We start from the raw sequence: 20,472 nt of genomic DNA on the forward strand, positions 1-20,472 counted from the left end.
CAAGTACTTGGGTCCCATGAGGGAGACCTGAATGGAGTTGCTGGCTCTTAGTTTTGTCCTGGTCCATCCCAGGCTGTTGCAGGCATTTGGGAAGTAAACCAAGTGACAAAAAAAATCTGTCTCTACGTTTTAAATCAAAATGAAAATAATAAATATAACTCCAATTCTATGCAGCCAAATGCCATCAAGCAGTAATCTCCCTACTTCCTTAATCTGGGCTGGCCTCATGACCGCTTTGACCATTAAAATGTGGTAAAAGTGCTAGTTTTGAGGCATCCATTTTCATTCTCTTGGTCCCCTGAGATGACCACCAAGGGAGCGGATTTAGCCTAGTGGAAGAGGGGCCACTTACAGTTCAAGTTCCAATATGCAGGCTGGACCTCCAATTTGTCTGTTTTTATCATACCTTTTATCTGCAAGCAGCAGAACCCTGCTCACGCTTACTCAAGAAAGTAGGCTGGGCAGAAAAAAGCCAAAGAAATCTAGGCTCAATCCACAGCCCAGAAAAACTGTAGATAGGAGCAGAAAGCAATCAGGACATAGGCAGTCCCTCCCAGACCACAGGAACTGGTCAGAATCCTCTTGTCCATTACCTGGGTTTCCTCCTGCCTCAACCACATGGCACCTGGTGGCTTCTGCAACCCCAGCCCTCCAGGACTTCCATCCCGGATCCTAAGTCAATGGACAATTTCCTTTTTTTTTTTTTTTTTTCCTTTTGTTAAAAGATGTTCTTATTTATTTGAAAGAAAGAGAGAGACAGAGAGAGGACAATTTCCTTTGTCTTGGAGGTTAATTCCCAGACATGACTCCCACAGGCCCAGCTTTTTTTTTTTTTTCTTTTTAGCAAAAACACAAGTTTTAAGTTTCAAATGGCTGGCTACTCCAATTTCCATAGGTTTGGAGTCCCTCCAGGGATGCATAACTGGTTTAAGTGGTAAACCTGAGTGTTCGCCATGGGCATGTTCACCTCTGCTCTGGGTTCTCGTTTTCTCTCTCTCTCTCTCTCTCCTGCATACTTGCTTATCTACTCTCTTTGCTTACCTGCCCATGCTAAGGAGCTTGTAATCCTGAGGAAAAATCCTGATTGACTGCAGCAGCCCCTGTTGGGACGGCCAGGTCCACACAGCATCTTTTCCGCATGCGAGGCCTGTCACTCTGTTTAGCACTCTCTTCTGATGACAGGAGCACAGTTGGCACGTGGTGGGTAGGCTAGAAGTGCCAGATGGTCAGTGTCCATGAAAACAGTTCTCAAAGACATGGGGAGTGGGTGGATAAACACCCTTGAGAGGATAAATGATGTATGTTCCAGGCAGTCTTCCAGAGGTCCCCGTGAGATTGAGCCCCAGCTGCCCACAGTGGTAACTGACTGGACAATGTACCTTTCATTGGCTGTCTTCCCTTCTGTCTTCCTTCTCCAATCCTCTACCAGCAGTTCTGAAATCAAATTCCAAATATACTATCCACTCAAATTCTCTAGAGCAAGGTCAACTTAGAAGCCCAGCGCAGTAGACTTCTGAGTCACACACTTCCAGACAGTTGTTTTCAATAATAAAGCCAGACTATTCACCTCCATTGTCTAATGCCCAAGTCTAATGCTCAAGTGGTTCTGAATTCAGCCAGGAAAGAGGCACGTAGAACACTCAACAATGGTCTGACACACACGAGGGATAAATTGCTTTTCTGCCAGGTGCACACAGCAAGTGACAGGACACGGTAGTTCTAGCAGCTTTAATAAAGGGTTGTCTGAATCCCAGTGAACAGATGGAGCACCTTGCCACCTCCCTGGCCATCCCTTGGTACAGCGCCTGAATCTGAAGACTGGAGGGCCAGAGGTTCTTCTCAGTCAGCTCTCCTGAGGCCCCTCAATGCTGAAAGCAAGAATCAAAGCCCAGTATACAGTCTTATTTATTGGGAGTCCTGGCATCCAGGAAAGTCAGGACTCCAACTGGTCACTCTGTAGGACTGGGCACACTGAGGGATCATGCACTCATGTCCAATTTTCCTGGCATCAAAGGAGTCCTCAGGAGGCGGGACGCAGCTATGCCTGTTGGGAAAACACATTAGTATAGATTAGCACCTCTTCTGTGCCAGCCTTGGGACCACGGCTGGAGCAATCATAGAGTCTGGAGGGAAAGGGTATCTATCAGGCAAGGACCTTGGCCATTTGCCATTGAACAAGCTGGCCACGGTGAACTGTCATTAACCATCTGGCCATGTTTATTGGGCACCTCCTGTATGCCCGGCATTGCTGCAGGTACTTGGAATTCAGCAGGCAAAATCTCTGACTGTGGGGAGCTTCCAATGGAGTAGGGAGGAACAGACAATAAATTAACAAAAATGTGTGAAGTGGTGAGCAACTCTATGCAGAAAACCAAGAGTGAAGAGCAGAGGTGTGTGAAGGGGGAAGAACGTGCAGCACTTTGTTAGCTACACAGACATGAGACAGTCCACACAGGCTTTCTATCATGCTGTACGAAGGTACTTCAAAAAAGTTCAAGGAAAAATAAACATCTTTTAATTCCTTTTTTCACAAACATTTTGAAGCACCAACATATGAGGCTGTGCGTGTGTCTGCTATTGTGTAGATTAGAGAGTAGAGGAGGCCCGAATCCCACTGCCCCAGCTGGAGAAGGAGAGTTGTAACTGGGATGCCACCACCAGCAGAGTAGTTAGGTGGGGGGCTGGGTGTTACTTACTCTATGTGCACTGGGGAACCACGAGAAGGTTATAAAGGGGGAGAGATCTGACCTAACTTTCATTTTTTTTAAAAGATTTATTTATTTATTTGAAAGAGTTACACAGAGAGAGAAGGAGAGGGAGAGGGAGAGGGAGAGGGAGAGGGAGAGGGAGAGGGAGAGAGAGAGAGAGAGAGAGAGAGAGAGGTCTTCCACCTGCTGGTTCACTCCCCAACTGGCCACAATGGCCAGAGCTGTGCCGATCCGAAGATAGGAGCCAAGAGCTTCTTTCAGGTCTCCCATGTGGGTGCAGGGGCCCAAGGACTTAGGCCATCTTCTCCTGCTTTCCCAGGCCACAGCAGAGAGCTGGATCGGAAGTGGAGCAGCCACTTATGGGATTCAGGGACCCAAGCACGTGGGCCATCTTCTACTGCTTTCACAGGCCACAGCAGAGAGCTGGATTGGAAGAGGGGCAGCCGGGACTAAAACCGGCACCCAAATGGGATGCCGGCACCACAGACAGAGGATTAACCTACTGTGTCATGGAGCCGGCCCCCCTAACTTCCATTTTTAAAAATTCCTTTGACTGCCAGGAAAGTGTAGCCGGTTAGGGCAAGGGTGGCCACAGGGAGATCAGGGAGAGACTGGATGTTTGTCCCGGAAGAGAAGGAGCACCTAGCCCTAAAATGAGAGATGTTCAGATGCCATAAAAACTTGAAAGAAAGAAATGTGCTGGCGCCGCGGCTCACTAGGCTAATCCTCCGCATGCGGTGCCGGCACCCCGGGTTCTGGTGCTGGTCGGGGTGCCGGATTCTGTCCCAGTTGCTCCTCATCCAATCCAGCTCTCTGCTGTGGCTCGGAAGGCAGTGGAGGGTGCCCCATTTCCTTGGTCCCTGCACCCACATGAGAGACCAGGAGGAAGCACCTGGCTCCTGGCTTCGGATCAGTGCAGTGCACCGGCCACAACGTGCTGGCTGTAGCGGCCATTTGGGGGGTGAACCAATGGAAAAAGGAAGACCTTTCTCTCTGTCTGTAACTCTGCCTGAAGAAAAGAAAGAAAGAAAGAAAGAAGGAAGGAAAGAAAGAAAGAGAGAGAGAGAGAGAGAAAGAGAGAGAGAGAAAGAAAGAGAGAAAGAAAGAGAAAGAGAGAGAGAAAGAAAGAGAGAGAGAGAGAGAGAGAGAGAAAGAAAGAAAGAAAGAAAGAAAGAAAGAAAGAAAGAAAGAAAGAAAGAAAGAAAGAAAGAAAGAAAGAAAGAAAGAGAGAGAAATGTCCCTGGGGCTGGCACTGTGGTATAGTGGGTAAAGCCGCTGCTTGTGGCACCAGTATCCCATATGGGTGCCGGTTCGAGTGCCAACTGCTCCACTTCTGATCCAGCTCTCTGCTGATGGCCCAGAAAGGCAGTGGAGGATGGCCCAAGTCCTTGGGCCCCTGCGCCCATGTGGGAGACCTGGAAGAAGTTCCTGGCTTCAGATCGGCCTAGCTCTGGCTGTTGGGGTCATTTGGGGAGTAAACCAGTAGATGGAAGATCTTCTCTCTCTGTCTCTCCCTCTGTCTCTCTAACTTCTTTTCTAATTAATTAATTAAAAAAGGGGAGGGAAGAGGAGGGGAGGGAAGAAATGTTCCCAACAGATGGCTGAAAAATTCGTATGGACAGTAGCAGATCATTACTAAGTGTTTCCTGTGGAGAATTAGCTCCTTCCACTGGCTTCTGAGCAGGCATTCAGGGAAGCAGCAGGATATGAGCCACGATGGGGGGGCTTGTGGACCCTGGCAGCGGGGGTCAGGGGTGGGGCATCAGAGGAGGGTTTCTGAGGGAGGGGCCATCTAACCTGCAACAGGATTAGCCAGGAGATGGAAGGGCAGTCCAGGCACAGGAAAACCGCTGGACAAAAGCAGGCAAGGCGTGCACTGAGTAACTATGTTCACAAGGGCCAGAACACAGAGCTTGCGGTGTTAAGTGGGGAGAGATGGGGCCAGAGGTCTAAGCAGAAGCAAAGCAAAACATGGGCAAATTTCCCCGCAGAGAGAACTGACTGCAAAGGGTCAGATGGAGCACAGAGGCCCAAGAGAAGGCATCAGGATGGGCTGGTCAGAAGTAAGACAGAGAAGCCAGCGCCACGGCTCAATAGGCTAATCCTCCACCTTGTGGTGCCGGCACACTGGGTTCTAGTCCCGGTCAGGGCGCCGGATTCTGTCCCGGTTGCCCCTCTTCCAGGCCAGCTCTCTGCTGTGACCCGGGAGTGCAGTGGAGGATGGCCCAAGTGCTTGGGCCCTGCACCCCATGGGAGACCAGGAGAAGCACCTGGCTCCTGCTTTCGGATCAGTGCGGTGCGCCGGCCACAGTGCGCCGGCCGCAGCGGCCATTGGAGGGTGAACCAACGGCAAAGGAAGACCTTTCTCTCTTTCTCTCTCTCACTGTCCACTCTGCCTGTCAAAAAAATAAATAAAAATTAAAAAATAAAATAAAAAAAAGAAGTAAGACAGAGAAGACCAGGTTACCAGGACAGGGGAGGGTGTTCAGGAAGAGCTGGTGAAAGGCAGGGCCTTTGCCTCTGGAGTACACAGTCCAGTGGGGAAGGCAGGAAACACCTACAGAGCACTTCTCAATCGTTGCTATTACTGCAACCCCTAAAGAATCCTAGGCTGTTTCTAAGTAGGCCCACCCATGAACCAAGTAAAATCTATGAACTAATACACAGGTATGCTGTACATCTGCGTATGTACTTCAAAGAGGTCAGTTTGCTTTTTTTGTTTTGCTTTGCTTTGTTTTGCTTGACTAACCCGCCCCCTCTGCCAGTACAGCTGAGAGCCAGTGAGGAAGTGCGAGAGTGGATTAGGGAGGAAGTGAGTAAGGTCAGCCTAGGGAAGACGTAGGAACCTAGCAAGCACCTGAGCTCTTGTTCTTACTGTGACTAGGAAGCCACTGGAGAGCTCTGAGCAAGAACTGCATTTCAGGTCTCTAATGCTTGCCCAGGCCACTGTAAGAAGGCAAGATAAGAGTGACGCAGGCAACCCAGGGAGAAGTCTGGGGCAGGCATCCTGACAGTGCAGGGGTGGGGAGGGTGGCTGACCTAAGCAGGGGCTGTGGAGAGGCAAGAGGTGACCATGTCCCAGATTCTGATTGCACAACAAAGGCCTGTGTGGGGACTGCAGGGTTGTTAACCTGAACAGCTAGAAGGCTGGAGGGGAATTCAGGGGACGGGGATCAAGGAACCGGTGAGCCTCCCTTACCTCCACGGTTGTGGACGACTGTGGCAGCTGCACCTGCTCAGCGCACTGCAGGAAGCGGCGCACGTGCTCTGCGCAGTTGCCCACAGCTGACTCGTTCTGGCGAAGACACTCCTCAAAGGCCTCGAAGGGCTCAGCACAGGCCTGGCGGATCTGGCGGATGATTGGGCTGTGGAGGTAGGGTATGTCAGGTCCTGGGAGGCTCCACCCCACTGCCCACCCCACAGACTGTCTCGTACTTGCCCACACTCACTGGGTGGATGTGCATCGGGCGATGCTCATCTTAAGGTGGTGACAGTCTCGCTGCCATGACTCAGGCTTGGCCGTCACACACTGGCCATACTGCTCCAGTTCCCGGCTGCAGTAGCGAGCAGTGACCTCCAGGGCTGCCTGCCTGTGGGAGAGGATGGGCTGAGGATAACTCCAGGCAGCTGGCAAGGAAAAGAGTTCTCATCTGGGTCTGAGTTAGGGCTAGGGGTCATGGGCAAATCTGGGAGTCCGAGAACCGTGCAATGGAGCAAGGGTGATGTAGCAGTAAGGCTGAGGCTGGGGGTTGTGGAACACAGTGGGTGGAGGTCCTAAAACAAGGTCTGGTTATTAAAAAAAAAAAAAAAAGATTTTATTTATTTACTTGAGAGGAAGAGTTACTGACAGTGAGAGGGAGAGACAGAGGGAGAGGTCTTCCATCCACTGGTTCACTCCCCAAATGGCTGCAATGGCTGGAGCTGAGCCAATCCGAAGCCAGGAGCCAGGAGCTTCTTCAGGGTCTCCCACACAGGTGCAGGGCCCCAAGTGCGTGGACCATCTACTGCTTTCCCAGGCCATAGCAGAAAGCCGGACTGGAAGAGGAGCAGCCGAGACTAGAACCGGCGCCCATATGGGGATGCCAGTGCTGCAGGGGGAGGATTAACCTACTGCGCCACAGCGCCAGCCCCCTGGTTATTCCAACACAGGCCTTGGTGGGGAGTGGGAGACTCCTTCAACCTTCAACAACCTTCAAGAAGGATCTTGATGGCCAGGTATCCTCCAGGCCTGGGAGAAGCTTTAGAAGTAAGACCCAGGGGCCAGCACCATGGTATAATGGGTAAACCCACTGCCTGCGGCGCTGGCATCCCATAGGGGTGCCATTTCCAATCAGGCTACTCCACTTCTGATCCAGCTCCCTGCTAATGCCCCGGCAAAGTAGTGAAGGAAGGTCCAAGTGCTTGGGCCCCTGCACCCGCGTGGGAGACTCAGAAGTGCCTGGATCCTGGCTGCGGATCGGCCCAGCTCCGGCCATTGCAGCCACTTGGGGAGTGAACCGGCAGATGGAGGATCTTTCTGTCTCTCCCTCCTTGCCTATAACTCTGTCCCTCAAATAAATAAATCTTTGAAAGGAAAAAAAAGACCGGAGTTCAAGGGAAAGAGAGCTTCAGAGGCCTAAATGAGTTTGGAAGTCCTAGACGTGAGGTTTAAGGGTCCAAGAGGTGGAGAAAGACCTCTTGACCAGAGTCAGCCACGAGGCCTGAGGACAGGGACCCTGGAGATGACAGCTGGGGTCCTGGGATGGGGTTGCGGATCCTAGGGTGGGGCTCAGGAGCTTGTCCTGGGGGCAGGATCTGGAAGCCCTGGATGAGGGGTAGATCTGGAGAGACCTACTCATGAGCTCCCGAGGTCTGGGGGGACAAGGTCTGGGAAGCCAGTGCAAGGTCAGAACGGTCTGGAACAAGCCCGTGAGCCACAGAGGTGACGTCAGGGGTCCTGGGAAGCCCTGGATGACCCAGCGGGAGGAGTCCTACAGGCCCTCCGATGAGTCTGAAGCCCCGGGGTCCGGGAGGCGGAGCCTCCTAGAGGGGGCGGGGCCTGGGAACGAGAGGCGGGGCTTTAAGAGCTTGAGGGGGCGGGGCCAATACTGAGGATCGGCTCTCAAAAGAAATCCTTCTCGAGGCCCTAGGCTAGGATTAGAAAGGTCACTGGGGAAGAGAAGGGACGCGGCAGCAAGTACGGAGTGGGCGCTCCCGTTACTCACATCTCGAGGCAGGTGCCGGCGTGGGATCAGTCCGGGAGCCGCAACCCGCCTCTTCCGGTATCAGGTTGTCATGGCGGCACGCAGCTCAGCCTCTTCCGGTTTTTCTAGCAGCGGGCGGGCAGCCAGCCCCGTACCCTTTAGACCCTCTACGTCACTTCCGGCGACCGCTCGTCACGGCGGCGCCCGTCATAGCCACTTCCGTCCCAGCCGGCCGTGTTGCTCCCTGTTTCCGGCTTGCGGGTTCACCGGAAGTAAACACTCGGAAGTCCGGCGATGCCTTGTGGGATGGATGCGCCGCCCTAGGGGCTTCAGGTCGCCTAACGTGACGCTAGTGCGTGCGCGCGCCTGGCGGGAAGGTCCTGGAGCATACATACCATCTGCCCAGCCGGGGTCAGCAGACGCGTCCCCTCCGTTTTTGCGTAAGTTCCGGCTTTAGCCAGGACGCCAGTGGGTTTTAGTGCTGGCTGCCTGGAACGACGGATAGATTACTTCCTGCCCTTGTGGTTCGTCCTAGCGCGGCACGTTTCCGCCTCCCTTCTCATCCATCAACAAAGTGTGAGTTTAGACCTGGGGGTGGGCTGTCCCATTTATGAAGTGGTTATCCCTTGATGAGAGAAGGGAGCATCAGTTTTGCCATCTAACATACAAGTTTTTCCAAGCCAAAATTAGAAAAACGCAGTTAATGTTAGGTCTGAACAGGAGCTCTTTGAGCCTGTGACACACTGAGTGGGCTTCTCTGTGAACTGGGGATGATGGCAGCGACAGGCTTCACATAGGACAGAGTGAAAGTGAAGGGTTTATTTAAAAAAAAAAAAGATTGATTTTATTTATTTGAAAGACAAGAGTTACAGAGAGAGGTCTTCCATCCGCTGGTTCACTCCCCAGATGGCCGCAACGGCCGGAACTGCACCGATCCGAAGCCAGGAGCTTCCTCCGGGTTTCCCACGCAGGTGCAGGGGCCCAAGCACTTGGGCCATCTTTCACTGCTTTCCCAGGCCGTAGCAGAGAGCTGGATTGGAAGAGGAGCAGCCAGGACTAGACCTGGCGCCCATATGGGATGCTGGCACTTCAGGCCAGGTCTTTAACCTGCTGCACCACAGCACCAACCCCAAGTGAAGGGTTATTACAGAGCATGGTCCCTCAGGAATTCTAGATAAATGAAACCTGTTCAGGAGGCTGTAACCACGAGCAGTCGGTGACTGCCCCAGCAGATGCGCTTGGAGCCATGGACATTGAAAGGAAGCTTTTTCACCCTAAGATCCTTCCACCCTTCCTTCCTGAACATCTTCCCAGTGCATGTTTTGTGAGAGAAGAGCTGAAGGAGATGGCATCAGGGCTGTGGGAAGAGACAGAAGACGACTTTTTGGCTCCAAATGTGGGTATTCCTTTCCAGGAAGAATGGAACCTTAACTTGGCCAGTGCCCGCCGTTCTCATCCCAACGTGCAGGCAGTGTGCTTCCTAAAGGGAAGGGATTCAAACCTCTGGGGTTCAGGTTGACAGCTATGGGGAAGACCCCAGCAGCAGGCACACTCCTTGAGGAGCGTTGCACCCATTCTCCCAGACTTCCAGCCTTTGGGTCTGTGGCTCAACGGTGTAACTGACTTCTCCAGGGGTCAAATGTAAGAGGACCCTAAGGACAGTGGGGTTTGAAGTGAAACAGATCTGAGTTTGAATCAGAGATCTCTGTATGCTTCTTGCTCTCTGAGTTTCAGTTTCTTCCTAACACCTGCCTCTGGATGCCCTTGGGAGAAGCAAGGGAGCTGAGCAGACCAAGCACCTGGTACAGAGAGCACTTTGTACTCTCCCTTGTCTGCCCTACCAGACGTTGTTACTGTTGTGTGTAATTGTTTGCCTGTGTCATTACCCTGTGAACCCAGTGAGGGAGGGGGCCTTGTGTCTCGTGGTCACTGCTATATTCTCCCCCCCCCCCCCCATCTCCCTCACACAGCTTAGGGCTGGCAGAATAATAGGGAGTGAGTGAAACTATTTACTTCTAAGATTGACATGAGGATAAGATGAAATCTGTTCATTCACCCGTGTGATACTTACCAAGTACATTGTATGCCAGGCCCTGAAACAGCCGCAAATGAAACACAAAACTGGGGCTTAATGTTAAAGTAGGAGAGACAGATAATAAGTAAAGTAAGAACAGCATCTAGTAAATTGGTGATAACTGGTAAAGAGAATTATAAGAATTAAAGGAGAAGTGTCGGGAGGGTGACAGTTTTAGGCAGTGGCCAACATAGGCCTGACTGAGAGCATAACATTTGGGCAGAGTGCTCAGGGCAGTAAGGGGTTGAGGCAGGTGCACAAGGGCGCCAGGCAGGGAGTGGCAGTGCAAAGGCCCTTCATGTAGCCAGCAACACACAGGGTGCAGTCAAGGACCAAGGAGAGCGGTGGTAAATGATAGGGGAGATCCAGGCAGTAACAGGAGGCCATGAGGTGTGGGGGCTGGTGGGCAACCATAAGGACTTTGGCTTTTACTCTGCATTTTTAATAAGCTTCCCAAAGTATTACTGTGCATAATAATGTGTGAGGATTCGGTAAGAAACCAGAGAGGCAAGAAGGTGGGTCTTCCTAGAAGTGGGGTGCTAGTACTGATTCCCTCTGCGAGGGATATCCTGTAAGCAAAGGCTCTTGAAAACAAATACAAAAAAAAAAAAAAAAATACAGCTCACCCTTTGTAAAATTTTTATATTTATTTCAAATGCTCATAATAGCCAGGGCTGGACCAAGCAGAGGCCAGGGGCTAGAACCTCAATACAGGGCTCCCATGTGGGTGTCAAGGACCCAAGTACTTGAGCCCTGCCCACTGCCTGCCAGCATCCACATTGATAGGAAGCTGAAATCAGGAGCTCAGAGCCAGGAATCAAAACACCCAGCCACTCTGATAGGGGGCAGTGAGGGTCTGGCATCTTAACTTCTGGGCTGAATGCTCACCCCTGCAATCCACCCAGTCATTAACGATGACTTTGGGTTAAAAATTACCTTTTTAAAAATGCAAGTTCCTCTGGTGAAGGTGAATGATTTCTCTCTTCCTAATGCTTGTTTAGCACCAAGGCTGGGGGAAGGGCGGAGGGCAGATCGTCAGCTGTGGGATTTTGTGGGAGGCCTGCAGATCTCAGCAGGAAGGGAGGAGGGTGTGGCACAGGCACAGGGATGGGACAGGAAACTGGGGAGTCAAAAGATCCTGGGAAGGGGGAGGTGCCGGGCAGATGAGCCAGGGCAAGACAGATTTGATGAGGGGCAAGAAATGGGTGATGGGGTGCAAGCAGGCTGGCGGTGGGGTGCTCTTGTAGAATGCGACCAACCCTGAGGGTGCTTTAGCTCAGAGCTTCAGTACAGCTGAGCACTGGCAGAATGGCAGCCCAGAAGATCTACAAGCTGGCCCAAAGGGAGTCCTGAGCCTTGTTGCTCTGAAGGGGATATGTGGCCAGAGAAGTTGTGCCTGGTGTGTAGGTGATTTCTAGTGGGGGCCGTTATGAGAAAGGGGGTGTAGACTAGCATTGCATCTTCCTGGTTCCTGTGGGCCCTTTCTCTCCCCACAGGTGGCCTCACTGCCACTGTCCACTCTGTTATTTTTCCTTCCTGTCTTCTGTGGGCAGCACCCAGCTCTAGATCTTAGCATGATGGAGCTGTAGGAAAATTCTGGGGAGCCCGATACATAGCAGATCTTCAGGCTGTGAGGAGAGACACCCTTCCAGACACGTTTCATCTTCATCAGCTAGGTGCCTGGCAACATAGAGCTAGCTTCAACGCCACCCTTCCCCTGGAAATGGTGGCACAGAAAATTGTTTATGGAAGCCAGGCCCCTCTGCTTCTCTTGGGTTCTCCTGGCCCTTACTCCCCTTTCCCCCCCAAAAATGAACCCTTTCCTTGAAATTCAGCTTCCTCTTTCTCACTGTTATCTCCTGGACCCCATGCCTCTTAGAGTTACCCCTCCAGAGCCCACACCTTAGAAGGATTCCTGGAAGCTGCAAAAACGGTCATCCCTGGCTCCTGCTTCTGGAGTCCAGGCAAGGGCGGGTCAGGCCTGGAGGAGGGCCCACTTGCTGAGTCCGGCCATGTCACTGCCCAGGCCACACTAAGGATGCCTCTGCCTTCCGTGGTGCTGGCAAGGTAGGGTAGGTAGCTTTCGAAGCGAAAGCTGAGGCTCTGCCCTACAGAGGCTTAACAGCTTCCTACGTGATGGCGAATGGCACTGCAGGTGGCCCGGCGAGGTCAGCCCCACTCTGTTCTGCCCCTGGGAACCAACTCCCGCTTGGGGACTGATCCTACACTGAACCTTGACCACCTACTCACAATTCCTTTCCTTCTGCACTGTGTAGCTGCTGGACTTCCAGTGGGCCTGGCCTCCTTAGCACTGCCCAGGCCTTCCTCACTGGGTACAGGTTGGTGGGATTTGAGGATGGGGAGAGGCAGATTCAGAAGCTGAAGCTGATGAGCGGAGCCCACTGCTGGTCTCCTCCGGGTCCTCGGGGGCCATGGGGCACAGGTGAAAGGGAGAAACTAGTCAGAGGGCATTGCCCTCATTTCTCTTCCTTTAAGAAGTTGTGTTTGGTGTTTCAAACAGCTTGACGCACCAACGTGGGGGCAAAAACGGAAGCACAAGAAAGGTTAGTCATGTGGTTGGTTCTCTTGTAGCAGGTCTGGGTCCCCTTCATCACCACCACCACCACCCTCATTATTAACCATTCTATCCAAATGTGAGCTCTCCTGGAACATTGCACATGCAGAGCCTATGCTATCTAACAGTGCGCTGCACTGGGAGCTGAGCCTCAGATGCATGGGTTTCCCAGGGCTGCCATAGCATGTACCATAACCTGGGTGACTTCACACAACAGAAATGTATCCTATCACAGGTCAGGAGACCGGAATTCTCGAGGTGAAACGGACCGATTGCTTCTGGGAGAATCCGTCCCTTGCCTTTGTTCCAGGTTCCTGTGGCTACCTGCAGTTCTTGGCTTGTAGACACCCCAGTCTGTCTCTGTTCACAGCACTCTGCATCTCTGTGTTTTCTCCTTTTAAAAGGACACCCAGAGGGTGCTTTCGCTGATACCTTTTTGCCATAGGCTATCCTCTGTACAATTGTCAGTAACTAGCGCTCCATTCAAAAGGCTCATCAGGACAAAGTGGTCTGAGTGGGGGGTTGGGGAGGGGCAGTCTGGACTGTGCTCTTAAGCAGCCTGCCTCCAGCAGCTCTTCCATCCCTGCACTAGCCTCACCCTCCCACCCATCCTGTACTGCTTCACCCACGTCCCATAGTTAGGCTGGGGTGCCAGGTGGCTCCTGGATGTGCACTCAGCCTGATCACCGCTATTCTCATTTTAGCCTTTTCCCAATAGGAAATGCATATGATGAAAATGTGTGGATTTTCAGCTCTCTGCTACGGCCTGGGATAGCAGTAGAAGATGGCCTAAGTCCTTGGGCCCCTGTACCCACGTAGGAGTCCCAGAAGAAGCTCCTGGCTCCTGACTTTGGATTGGCGCAGCTCTGGTCATCACGGCCAATTGGGGAGTGAACCAGTACATGGAAGACCTCTCTCTCTCTCTCTCTCCCTCCCTCCTTCTCTCCCTCTCCCTCTCCCTCTCCCTCTCCCTCTCCCTCTCCCTCTCCCTCTCCCTCTCCCTCTCCCTCTCCATCTCCCTCTCCCTCTCCCTCTCCCTCTCTCCCTCTCCCTCTCTCCCTCTCCCTCTCCCTCTCCTTCTTTCTGTGTAACTCTGACTTTCAAATAAATAAATAAATCTTTTAAAAAAATGTGGATTTTAATGTGGGTTTTTTTTTTTTTAATATAGATTTACTTACTTATTTGAAAGTCAGAGTTACATAGAGATGCAGAGAGAGAGAGAGAGAGGTCTTCCATCCCCTGGCTCACTTTCCAATTGGCTGCAACAGCCGGAGCTGCATTGATCCGAAGCCAGGAGCCAGGAGCTTCTTCTGGGTCTCCCACGTGGGTTCAGAGGCCAAGGACTTGGGCCATCTTGTGCTGCTTTCCCAGGCCACAGCAGAGCGCTGGATCGGAAGAGGAGCAGCCAGGACTTGAGCCGGCGCCCATAGGGGATGCTGGAGCTGCAGGCAGCGGCTTAGCCTGCTGCGCCACAGCACCGGTCCCCATGGCTTGTTTTTTTTTTTTTTTTTTTTTCCACCAAAGTAAACTCTTTTAATTGCATTTTCCACTAACTTTTTGAAGTACCCTCATACTTGAAACACCTTTTAAAACACATGTGGTAGTACCAGCTACTATCACTTGGGTGTGCAGAATGCCAATGAATGACAACAGTTGTTTCCAAGGTCAGCTTGAGTGCAGAGTTGACCTATAGGACTGGAACGTACAGTAACACCATAACCTGAAGAAGTGCCAGCAATGGCTTGACAGCCCTGGGGCAGGAAGTCTAAGGCTAGAAGTTGTTGGCCTGCCAGCACTGGGGGGGCCCGCTGTCCCACGTCTCAGCAGGAGTCAAACAGAGAGGCATGCAGCAGTGGCTTCTGCATTAGAAATGCATGATGGAGGGGCCGGTGCTGTGGCTCAGCCAGTTAAAGCCACAGCTTGTAGCGCCGGCATCCCATAGGGGCACTGGTTCAAGTCCTGGCTGCTCCACTTCCGATCCAGCTCCCTGCTAATGCACCTGGAAAAGCAGTAGAGAAGATGGCCCAGGTCTTTGGGCCCCTGTACCCATGTAGGAGACCAGGAAGAAGCTCCTGGCTTCGGATCTGCTCAACTCTGGCTGCTTTGGCCATTTGGGGAGTGAACCAGCAGATGGAAACCCCTCCTTAATGCTTTCAAATCAATAAGATAAATTTCTTTAAAAAAGTATTTAAAAAATGCTTGATGGGGAAAGCAGGCAGGGTTTTTTGACTGTTAGAGGGATTGAGCACTGCGAGTTCACCCACACAGTCCTTATCCCTTAGCTGCTTTGATGAGCTTGGTTCTTTTTTTTTGTCTCCTATGTGGGTTGGGGCCTCAGGGTCTGGTTTCTAGTAGGACCCAAACAATGAATACTCTTGAATACTCTAGAGAATCACAGCCTGTCATTCAACTTTGTATTACTTTTCCCCTTTTGTTGGAGACAGACCTCTTAAAGGTCTGCCAGATAATACCAGAGTATGAGGTGCCAATTATATTACTGTGTGCTTATTAATAAATTCACAATATTAATAAGCCTTATGGGTTCTTGCCTAATATTCAGAGAAGAATTCTGAATACTGGCATAAATGAATGAGGCAGCATGATACGTTTTTAAGCTTTTATTCAGTGAGAGAAATGCATAGGGGCGTGAGGACCCTATCTAAAGTGAGAGGGGAATCTGGGTTCAAACCGATTACCAGGAGCCAGCCATGTGAAGGAGCACACGCCCGAAGGCACGGGGCAGCAAGGACCTGCAATGGCAAAAGCGGCAAAAGACCAATAAAAGGGCTGGACCCACTGTGTTCCAGGCCTTTAATCCACTTCCAAAGGGGAGTGGTTAATTAGTCTGATTGGCTGGTTGGCATACAGGTGTGGCCAGGTGGGAGCATGAGGTCACACAGGGACATGGTGAAGGTGTGGTCTTCCAGCTCACAATCTGATTAATTTTATCCTGTATGCTTGCCTACAACACTTTTATTTAAAATATCATAAATTCCTTTGTTATACAACAGTCCACTCATAACTAAAGGTAACACTCAATTTCACTATGGTTCTATTATTGTATTAATGATATTTGCGTTCTACCAAGATTCAACATAGAGATATATAAAGTGTATTTCAATCTCTTGAATAAATCCTTCAAGTAGATATTGTGTTCAAATGCTTCATTAATTGGGATATATAGGTATATGAATATACATGTACAAATATATGAGAGTACTACAAAAAGCTCATACAAACTGAATTAAAAGATAAGTTTATTTTGGTACAAAAAAGTTGAAATCCATGCATAGTTTTTTTCATAATATACACTTTCAGTGAGCTTTCTGAAAACCCTTCATATACATAAATGTACCAATATATATCAGAGCATTTTGTATGCCATTCTCTTAGGAGTAGATGTATTCCTTTGAATTCACAGATACTCCACTCAAAGACATGAACTGCATTCAATGTGTGTAGCAACTTGTTTCAGCAGATGATCATTTCTGTTCTGCCAGCAATCCATTCATAGAAAAATAACCTATCATTCACTGTTGTTTCTTAAGGAAAAAAAAGATCTATTTGTTATAGTTGATCTGTGGAGTGACAGAGAGGGAGATCTGGAGAGAGAGACCTCTTCCATCTGCTGGTTTACTCCCCAAATGCCAGTAATAGCTGGGGCTGGGCCAGGCTGAAGTCAGCATCCAAAAACTCCAGACAGTCTCCCACATGGGTGGCAGGAACCCAAGTTCTTGGGCCATTATCTGCTGCCTCCCAGGTACATTAGCAGGAAGCTAGATAGAAAGTGCAGGGTAGCCTGGACTTGAACCAGGCCCTCTGATTTGGGACACAGGGGTCGGTCAAAATGTAGTGGGAATTTACAGAGGCGGAGACACCAAGGCTCTTAAGAGGAAAAATAGCTTTATTCTGCTGGCTGGCCCAGAGGAGAGTTCAGTCTCCAAATCCTGGGCCCTAGACAAAGCAGGGCATTGTCTTATATACCCCAGCACAAACAACTTTAAGTTTCCTGATACATATTCAGGATATGCTCCGCTCTGTGGACACTACACCCCTAGAGACACACAGGGCGTCATTCGGTCTTGTGTACTGGCTTTCGCTTTCAGGAGGTACGTCTGTATTCAGATGGCATTAATACTGCTTATGGCCCTTTCCTTTCAGTAGATGCAGTCGTTATAGCAACAGTCCATTTCAGAAATAATTCAGTCCTGTGCACGCTCTTCTTCCAGCAGCTGCATTGGTTTATGTTTTAATAACACTCCGTTGTAGTAATTTGTGCCATTCAATTTGATGCATGTTCCTTTCGTAGATATCCATCCCATTCCATCTTATCTATGCCTTTTTCCTTATGTGGCTGATTCCAGTTTACAATGACCGCCACAACATTGTCTCCCATGGTTCTTCATTAAGTGGAATCTATTTCACTACACATTCGAAACTGGGAAGACATGGCCAATACATTACAGCAGAAGTGATCCTGTGTAGCCATAACAGGCTTTTTATGGCCTTACAGCTTCTGTTCCCTACTTATTAAAAATTAGCCACTGTAAAAGAAATGATAAAACATCATCTGATCTTGTTTTAGCTCTATTCTTTCAGTAAATATATCTTGCCATGTTATACCTGCAATCCATTTGCAGTGATATATTTAATTAGGTTTGCAAGTACAAACGTGTATTTGTGTATATATACACATGCATATTTAATGTGTACACATATATTTGTGTGTCATTCTGCAAATGAAATGTTAGTATGTGAGTGTAGTGTGCAGTGTATTAACTGCACAATTTTCAATGTACTGCAAGTACAGTTTAAAGATAAGTAGCAGGATTGGCGCTGTGATGTAGTGGGTAAAGCCACTGCCTGCAGTGCCAGCATCCCATATGGGTGCTGGTTCAAGATCTGGCTGCTCCACTTCTGATCCAGCTCTCTGCTATGGCTGGGGAAAGCAGTGGAAGGTGACTCAAGTCCTTGGGCCCCTGCACCCATGTGGGAGATCTGGAAGAAGCTCCAGTCTCCTGGCTTCAGATCGGTATAGCTTTGGCCATTTTGGCCAGCTGGGGAGTGAACAGCTGATGGAAGATCTCTCTCTCTCTCTCTGCCTCTCTGTAACTCTGCCTTTCAAATAAGTAAATAAATCTTAAAAAAAAATCAATAACATAATCATGTGAATGTAGTCTAGGTCATCAATTTATTTCACAATAGATTTTCATTTATGTCCTATCAACATGCCATTCACAGATATAGCCAACATTTGGGGCCAGCATTGTGGCATAGTGGGTAAAGCCACTGTCTGTGACACCAGCATCCCATATGGTACCTGTTCATTTCCCAGCTGCTCCACTTCTGATCCGGCTCCCTACTAATGGCCTAGGAAAAGCAGTGGAAGATGGCCCAACTGTTTGGGCCCTTGTGACCCATGTGGGAGACTTGGATGAAGCTCTTGGCTCCTGGCTTCAGTCTAGCCCAGCCCATCATTGTGGCTTTCTAGAGAGTGAACCAGCAGATGAAAGATCTTTCTCTGTCTCTCCCTCTCTCCCTGTAACTCTTTCAAAATAAATTTTTTTTTAAAAAAAGGAAATAACATTTAATTTCTTTTTTAAAGTTTTATTTACTTGAAACACAGAGTTAACAGAAAGAGAGGGAGAGATGGAGAGACAGATCTTCCATCCATTGGTTCATTCCCCAGATGGCTTCAATAGCCGGGGCTGAGCCAAGCCAAAGGTAAGAGCTTGGAACTCCATCCGGGTCTCCCATATAGGTGGCAGGGGCTCAAGTACTTAGGCTGTCTTCTGCTGCTTCTCAGACACAATATCAGATCTGGATGGGAAGTGGAGCAGCTGGGACCCAAACAGGTGCTCATGTGGGTTGCCAGCATCACAGGTGGCAGCCTAACCTGCTGTGCCACAATGTCACTCCCCCTCCTTTTTTTTTCCTCTAAGGTTTATTTTATTTATTTGAAAGGCATTGCTTTTGCATTGTCTGTGTACAGGTTAGTGCTTCCAGTAGATACAGCTATTTGTTAAACCCAAACTCCATTTCTTTCTATGGGTGGCGTGTCATCCAGTCGTCCATCTTGTTACTGCAGACATGTACCGGGAGCATTCAAACAGAAGACAGTGACACCTCCCAACCTTGTTTATAGTTCTAACCTTGAAGTACAGACGTTTGCTTATGTTATACCAACCCCACATTCTTACAGCTAAATATCATCAATCTCATGTACAGCTCAATCATTTCAGAAGGTATATTGATTTGTGTTACACACTCAATTTACTGAGGTAAATACCATACCATTAATAATCCTGATCTTTTAAATAATCACTTTTAAAAAAAGATTTGAGAGGCGGAGTTAGAGAGAGAGGTCTTCCATCTGTTGGTTCACTCCCTAAATGGCCACAACAGCTGGAGCTGGGTCAGTCCGAAGCCAGGGGTCAGGATATATCTTTCAATCTCCTGTCTATCCCTAACCCAGAAACCAGCAAACTTTGTCCATTATGGACCAGGTAATAAATATTTTTTAGGCTTCCCATGCCATCCCATCTGTCACAGCTACTCACCTCTGCCATTTGAGACAAAAGCAGGCATAGACAATACATAAGTGAACAAACAAGGCTACAGAGCAGTAAACTGATTTATGGATGCTGAAATTTGAATATTGTATCGCTTCCATGTATCACGATTTTTTCCAACTATTTAAAAATATAAGAACCATTCTTAGCTTGCAAGCCATATAACAACAGGTGGCGGGCCAAATTTGGCCTATAGAATGCCGACTGCCAGCTGCTTCCTAGGCTTTCGTTGCAGCCATTTGTTAGCCCAGTACTCTATTTCTGGACATAAGTGACATTATCACTTGCTCTTGTGCACATTATCATTTGGTCCTATGCACATCTTTCCACTGTGGATACCATTCGTGTTATGCTAGGTATTTTTACTGACACTCTATTCCTAAAGAAAAGTAGTACATCCGTTTTGTATGTAGTTTGGGATTCTGAACTCCATGGATCTGTGGGTGTATAATTTTCATCAAATATGGAAATATTTTGTTCGTTATTGTACTTATTCCTCCAAAGAGGATATACTCTTGCTTCTGGTGAGCTAGCATCCCAGAAATCGCATATCATTCAATCCAATCCTGGGAGGCTGGCGCTGTACCCTACCAGGTAAAGCTGCTCCCTACAGTGCCGGCATCCTGTATGGGCGCCAGTTCTAGTCCCGGCTGCTCCTCTCCAATCCAGCTCTCTGCTATGGCCTGGGAAAGCAGAAAGTGGCCCAAGGCTTGGGCCCCTGTACCCACATGGGAGACCCGGAAGAAGCTCCTGGCTTCGGATCGGTGCAGCTCCAGCCATTGCGGCCATTTGTGGGAGTGAACTGGTGGATAAAGACTTCTGCTTCTCTGCCCATGCCTCTTCATAACTCTGCCTTTCAAATAAACAAATGTTTTTTTTTTTTTTAATTGTTAAAATCCAATCCTGGGTCAAGAAAATTTTGGATTGGGCTGTTCTGTTTCCAGTTCACTCTAACTTGTCAGATTTAGCCCTTCAGGATTCCATGTTAAACCTGGAGCAGGCATTTGACCTAGAAGTTAACGTGTGGGCATCCCATATTGGAGCGCCTGGGTTCCAGTCCAGCTGCAGCTCCAGCTCCCAATTCCACCTTCCTGCCCGTAAGGATCCTGGGAGGCAGAAGGTGACTCAAGTAGCTGAGTCCCTGACACCCATGTGGGAGACCAGATGAAGTTCCCAGCTCCTGGCTCTGGTCCAGGCTACTGTGGGCATTTGGGGAGTGAATCAGTGAACGGGACTGCGCTCTGCTTCGGTCTTCTAAAAAAGGAAGGATCTAAATTTGTCTCATGCCCCCTCCCCATATCCTGTTTCCTTTCTGGGTAAATGTGCTCCCGTATTTCTGACATTCTGAACTGGGTGGCCC

The 20,472-nt window shown here is 49.5% G+C and overlaps 1 protein-coding gene and 1 long non-coding RNA gene across 4 annotated transcripts; one reads left to right on the forward strand and one right to left on the reverse strand.

Moving 5' to 3' along the window:
• Nucleotides 1–1,713: 1,713 nt before the first annotated feature.
• Nucleotides 1,714–7,998, reverse strand: CHCHD5 (coiled-coil-helix-coiled-coil-helix domain containing 5). 2 transcript variants are annotated; one of them, XM_062209836.1, is made up of 4 exons: nucleotides 7,913–7,998; nucleotides 6,158–6,298; nucleotides 5,908–6,073; nucleotides 1,714–2,044 (listed from the first exon to the last, which is right to left on the reverse strand). In XM_062209836.1, coding segments are annotated over exons 1-4 (315 nt in total). In that variant the 5' UTR covers nucleotides 7,915–7,998; the 3' UTR covers nucleotides 1,714–2,038. The 2 variants fall into 2 exon arrangements, with proteins under 2 accessions (XP_062065820.1, XP_062065821.1); XM_062209837.1 differs by having other exon boundaries at nucleotides 6,158–6,294; nucleotides 7,913–7,985.
• Nucleotides 7,999–8,337: 339 nt separating this feature from the next.
• On the forward strand, nucleotides 8,338–13,632 carry LOC133772846 (uncharacterized). Of its 2 annotated transcripts, none has more exons than XR_009867821.1 (3): nucleotides 8,338–8,467; nucleotides 9,206–9,287; nucleotides 13,245–13,632. It is a non-coding gene; the product is annotated as an uncharacterized LOC133772846 (long non-coding RNA). The 2 variants fall into 2 exon arrangements; XR_009867822.1 differs by having other exon boundaries at nucleotides 13,259–13,632.
• The last annotated feature ends 6,840 nt before the right edge of the window (nucleotides 13,633–20,472 follow it).

Source organism: Lepus europaeus, chromosome 13, assembly GCF_033115175.1.
Source record: "Lepus europaeus isolate LE1 chromosome 13, mLepTim1.pri, whole genome shotgun sequence".
In the NCBI taxonomy this organism is placed as follows: domain Eukaryota; kingdom Metazoa; phylum Chordata; class Mammalia; order Lagomorpha; family Leporidae; genus Lepus; species Lepus europaeus.

Excerpts from the sequence above, each read along its gene's own strand:
- CHCHD5 (XM_062209836.1), bottom strand. Across the intron at positions 6,074-6,157 it reads GCCCGATGCACATCCACCCA|CCCAATCATCCGCCAGATCC; the intron begins GTGAGTGTGGGC and ends CTACCTCCACAG.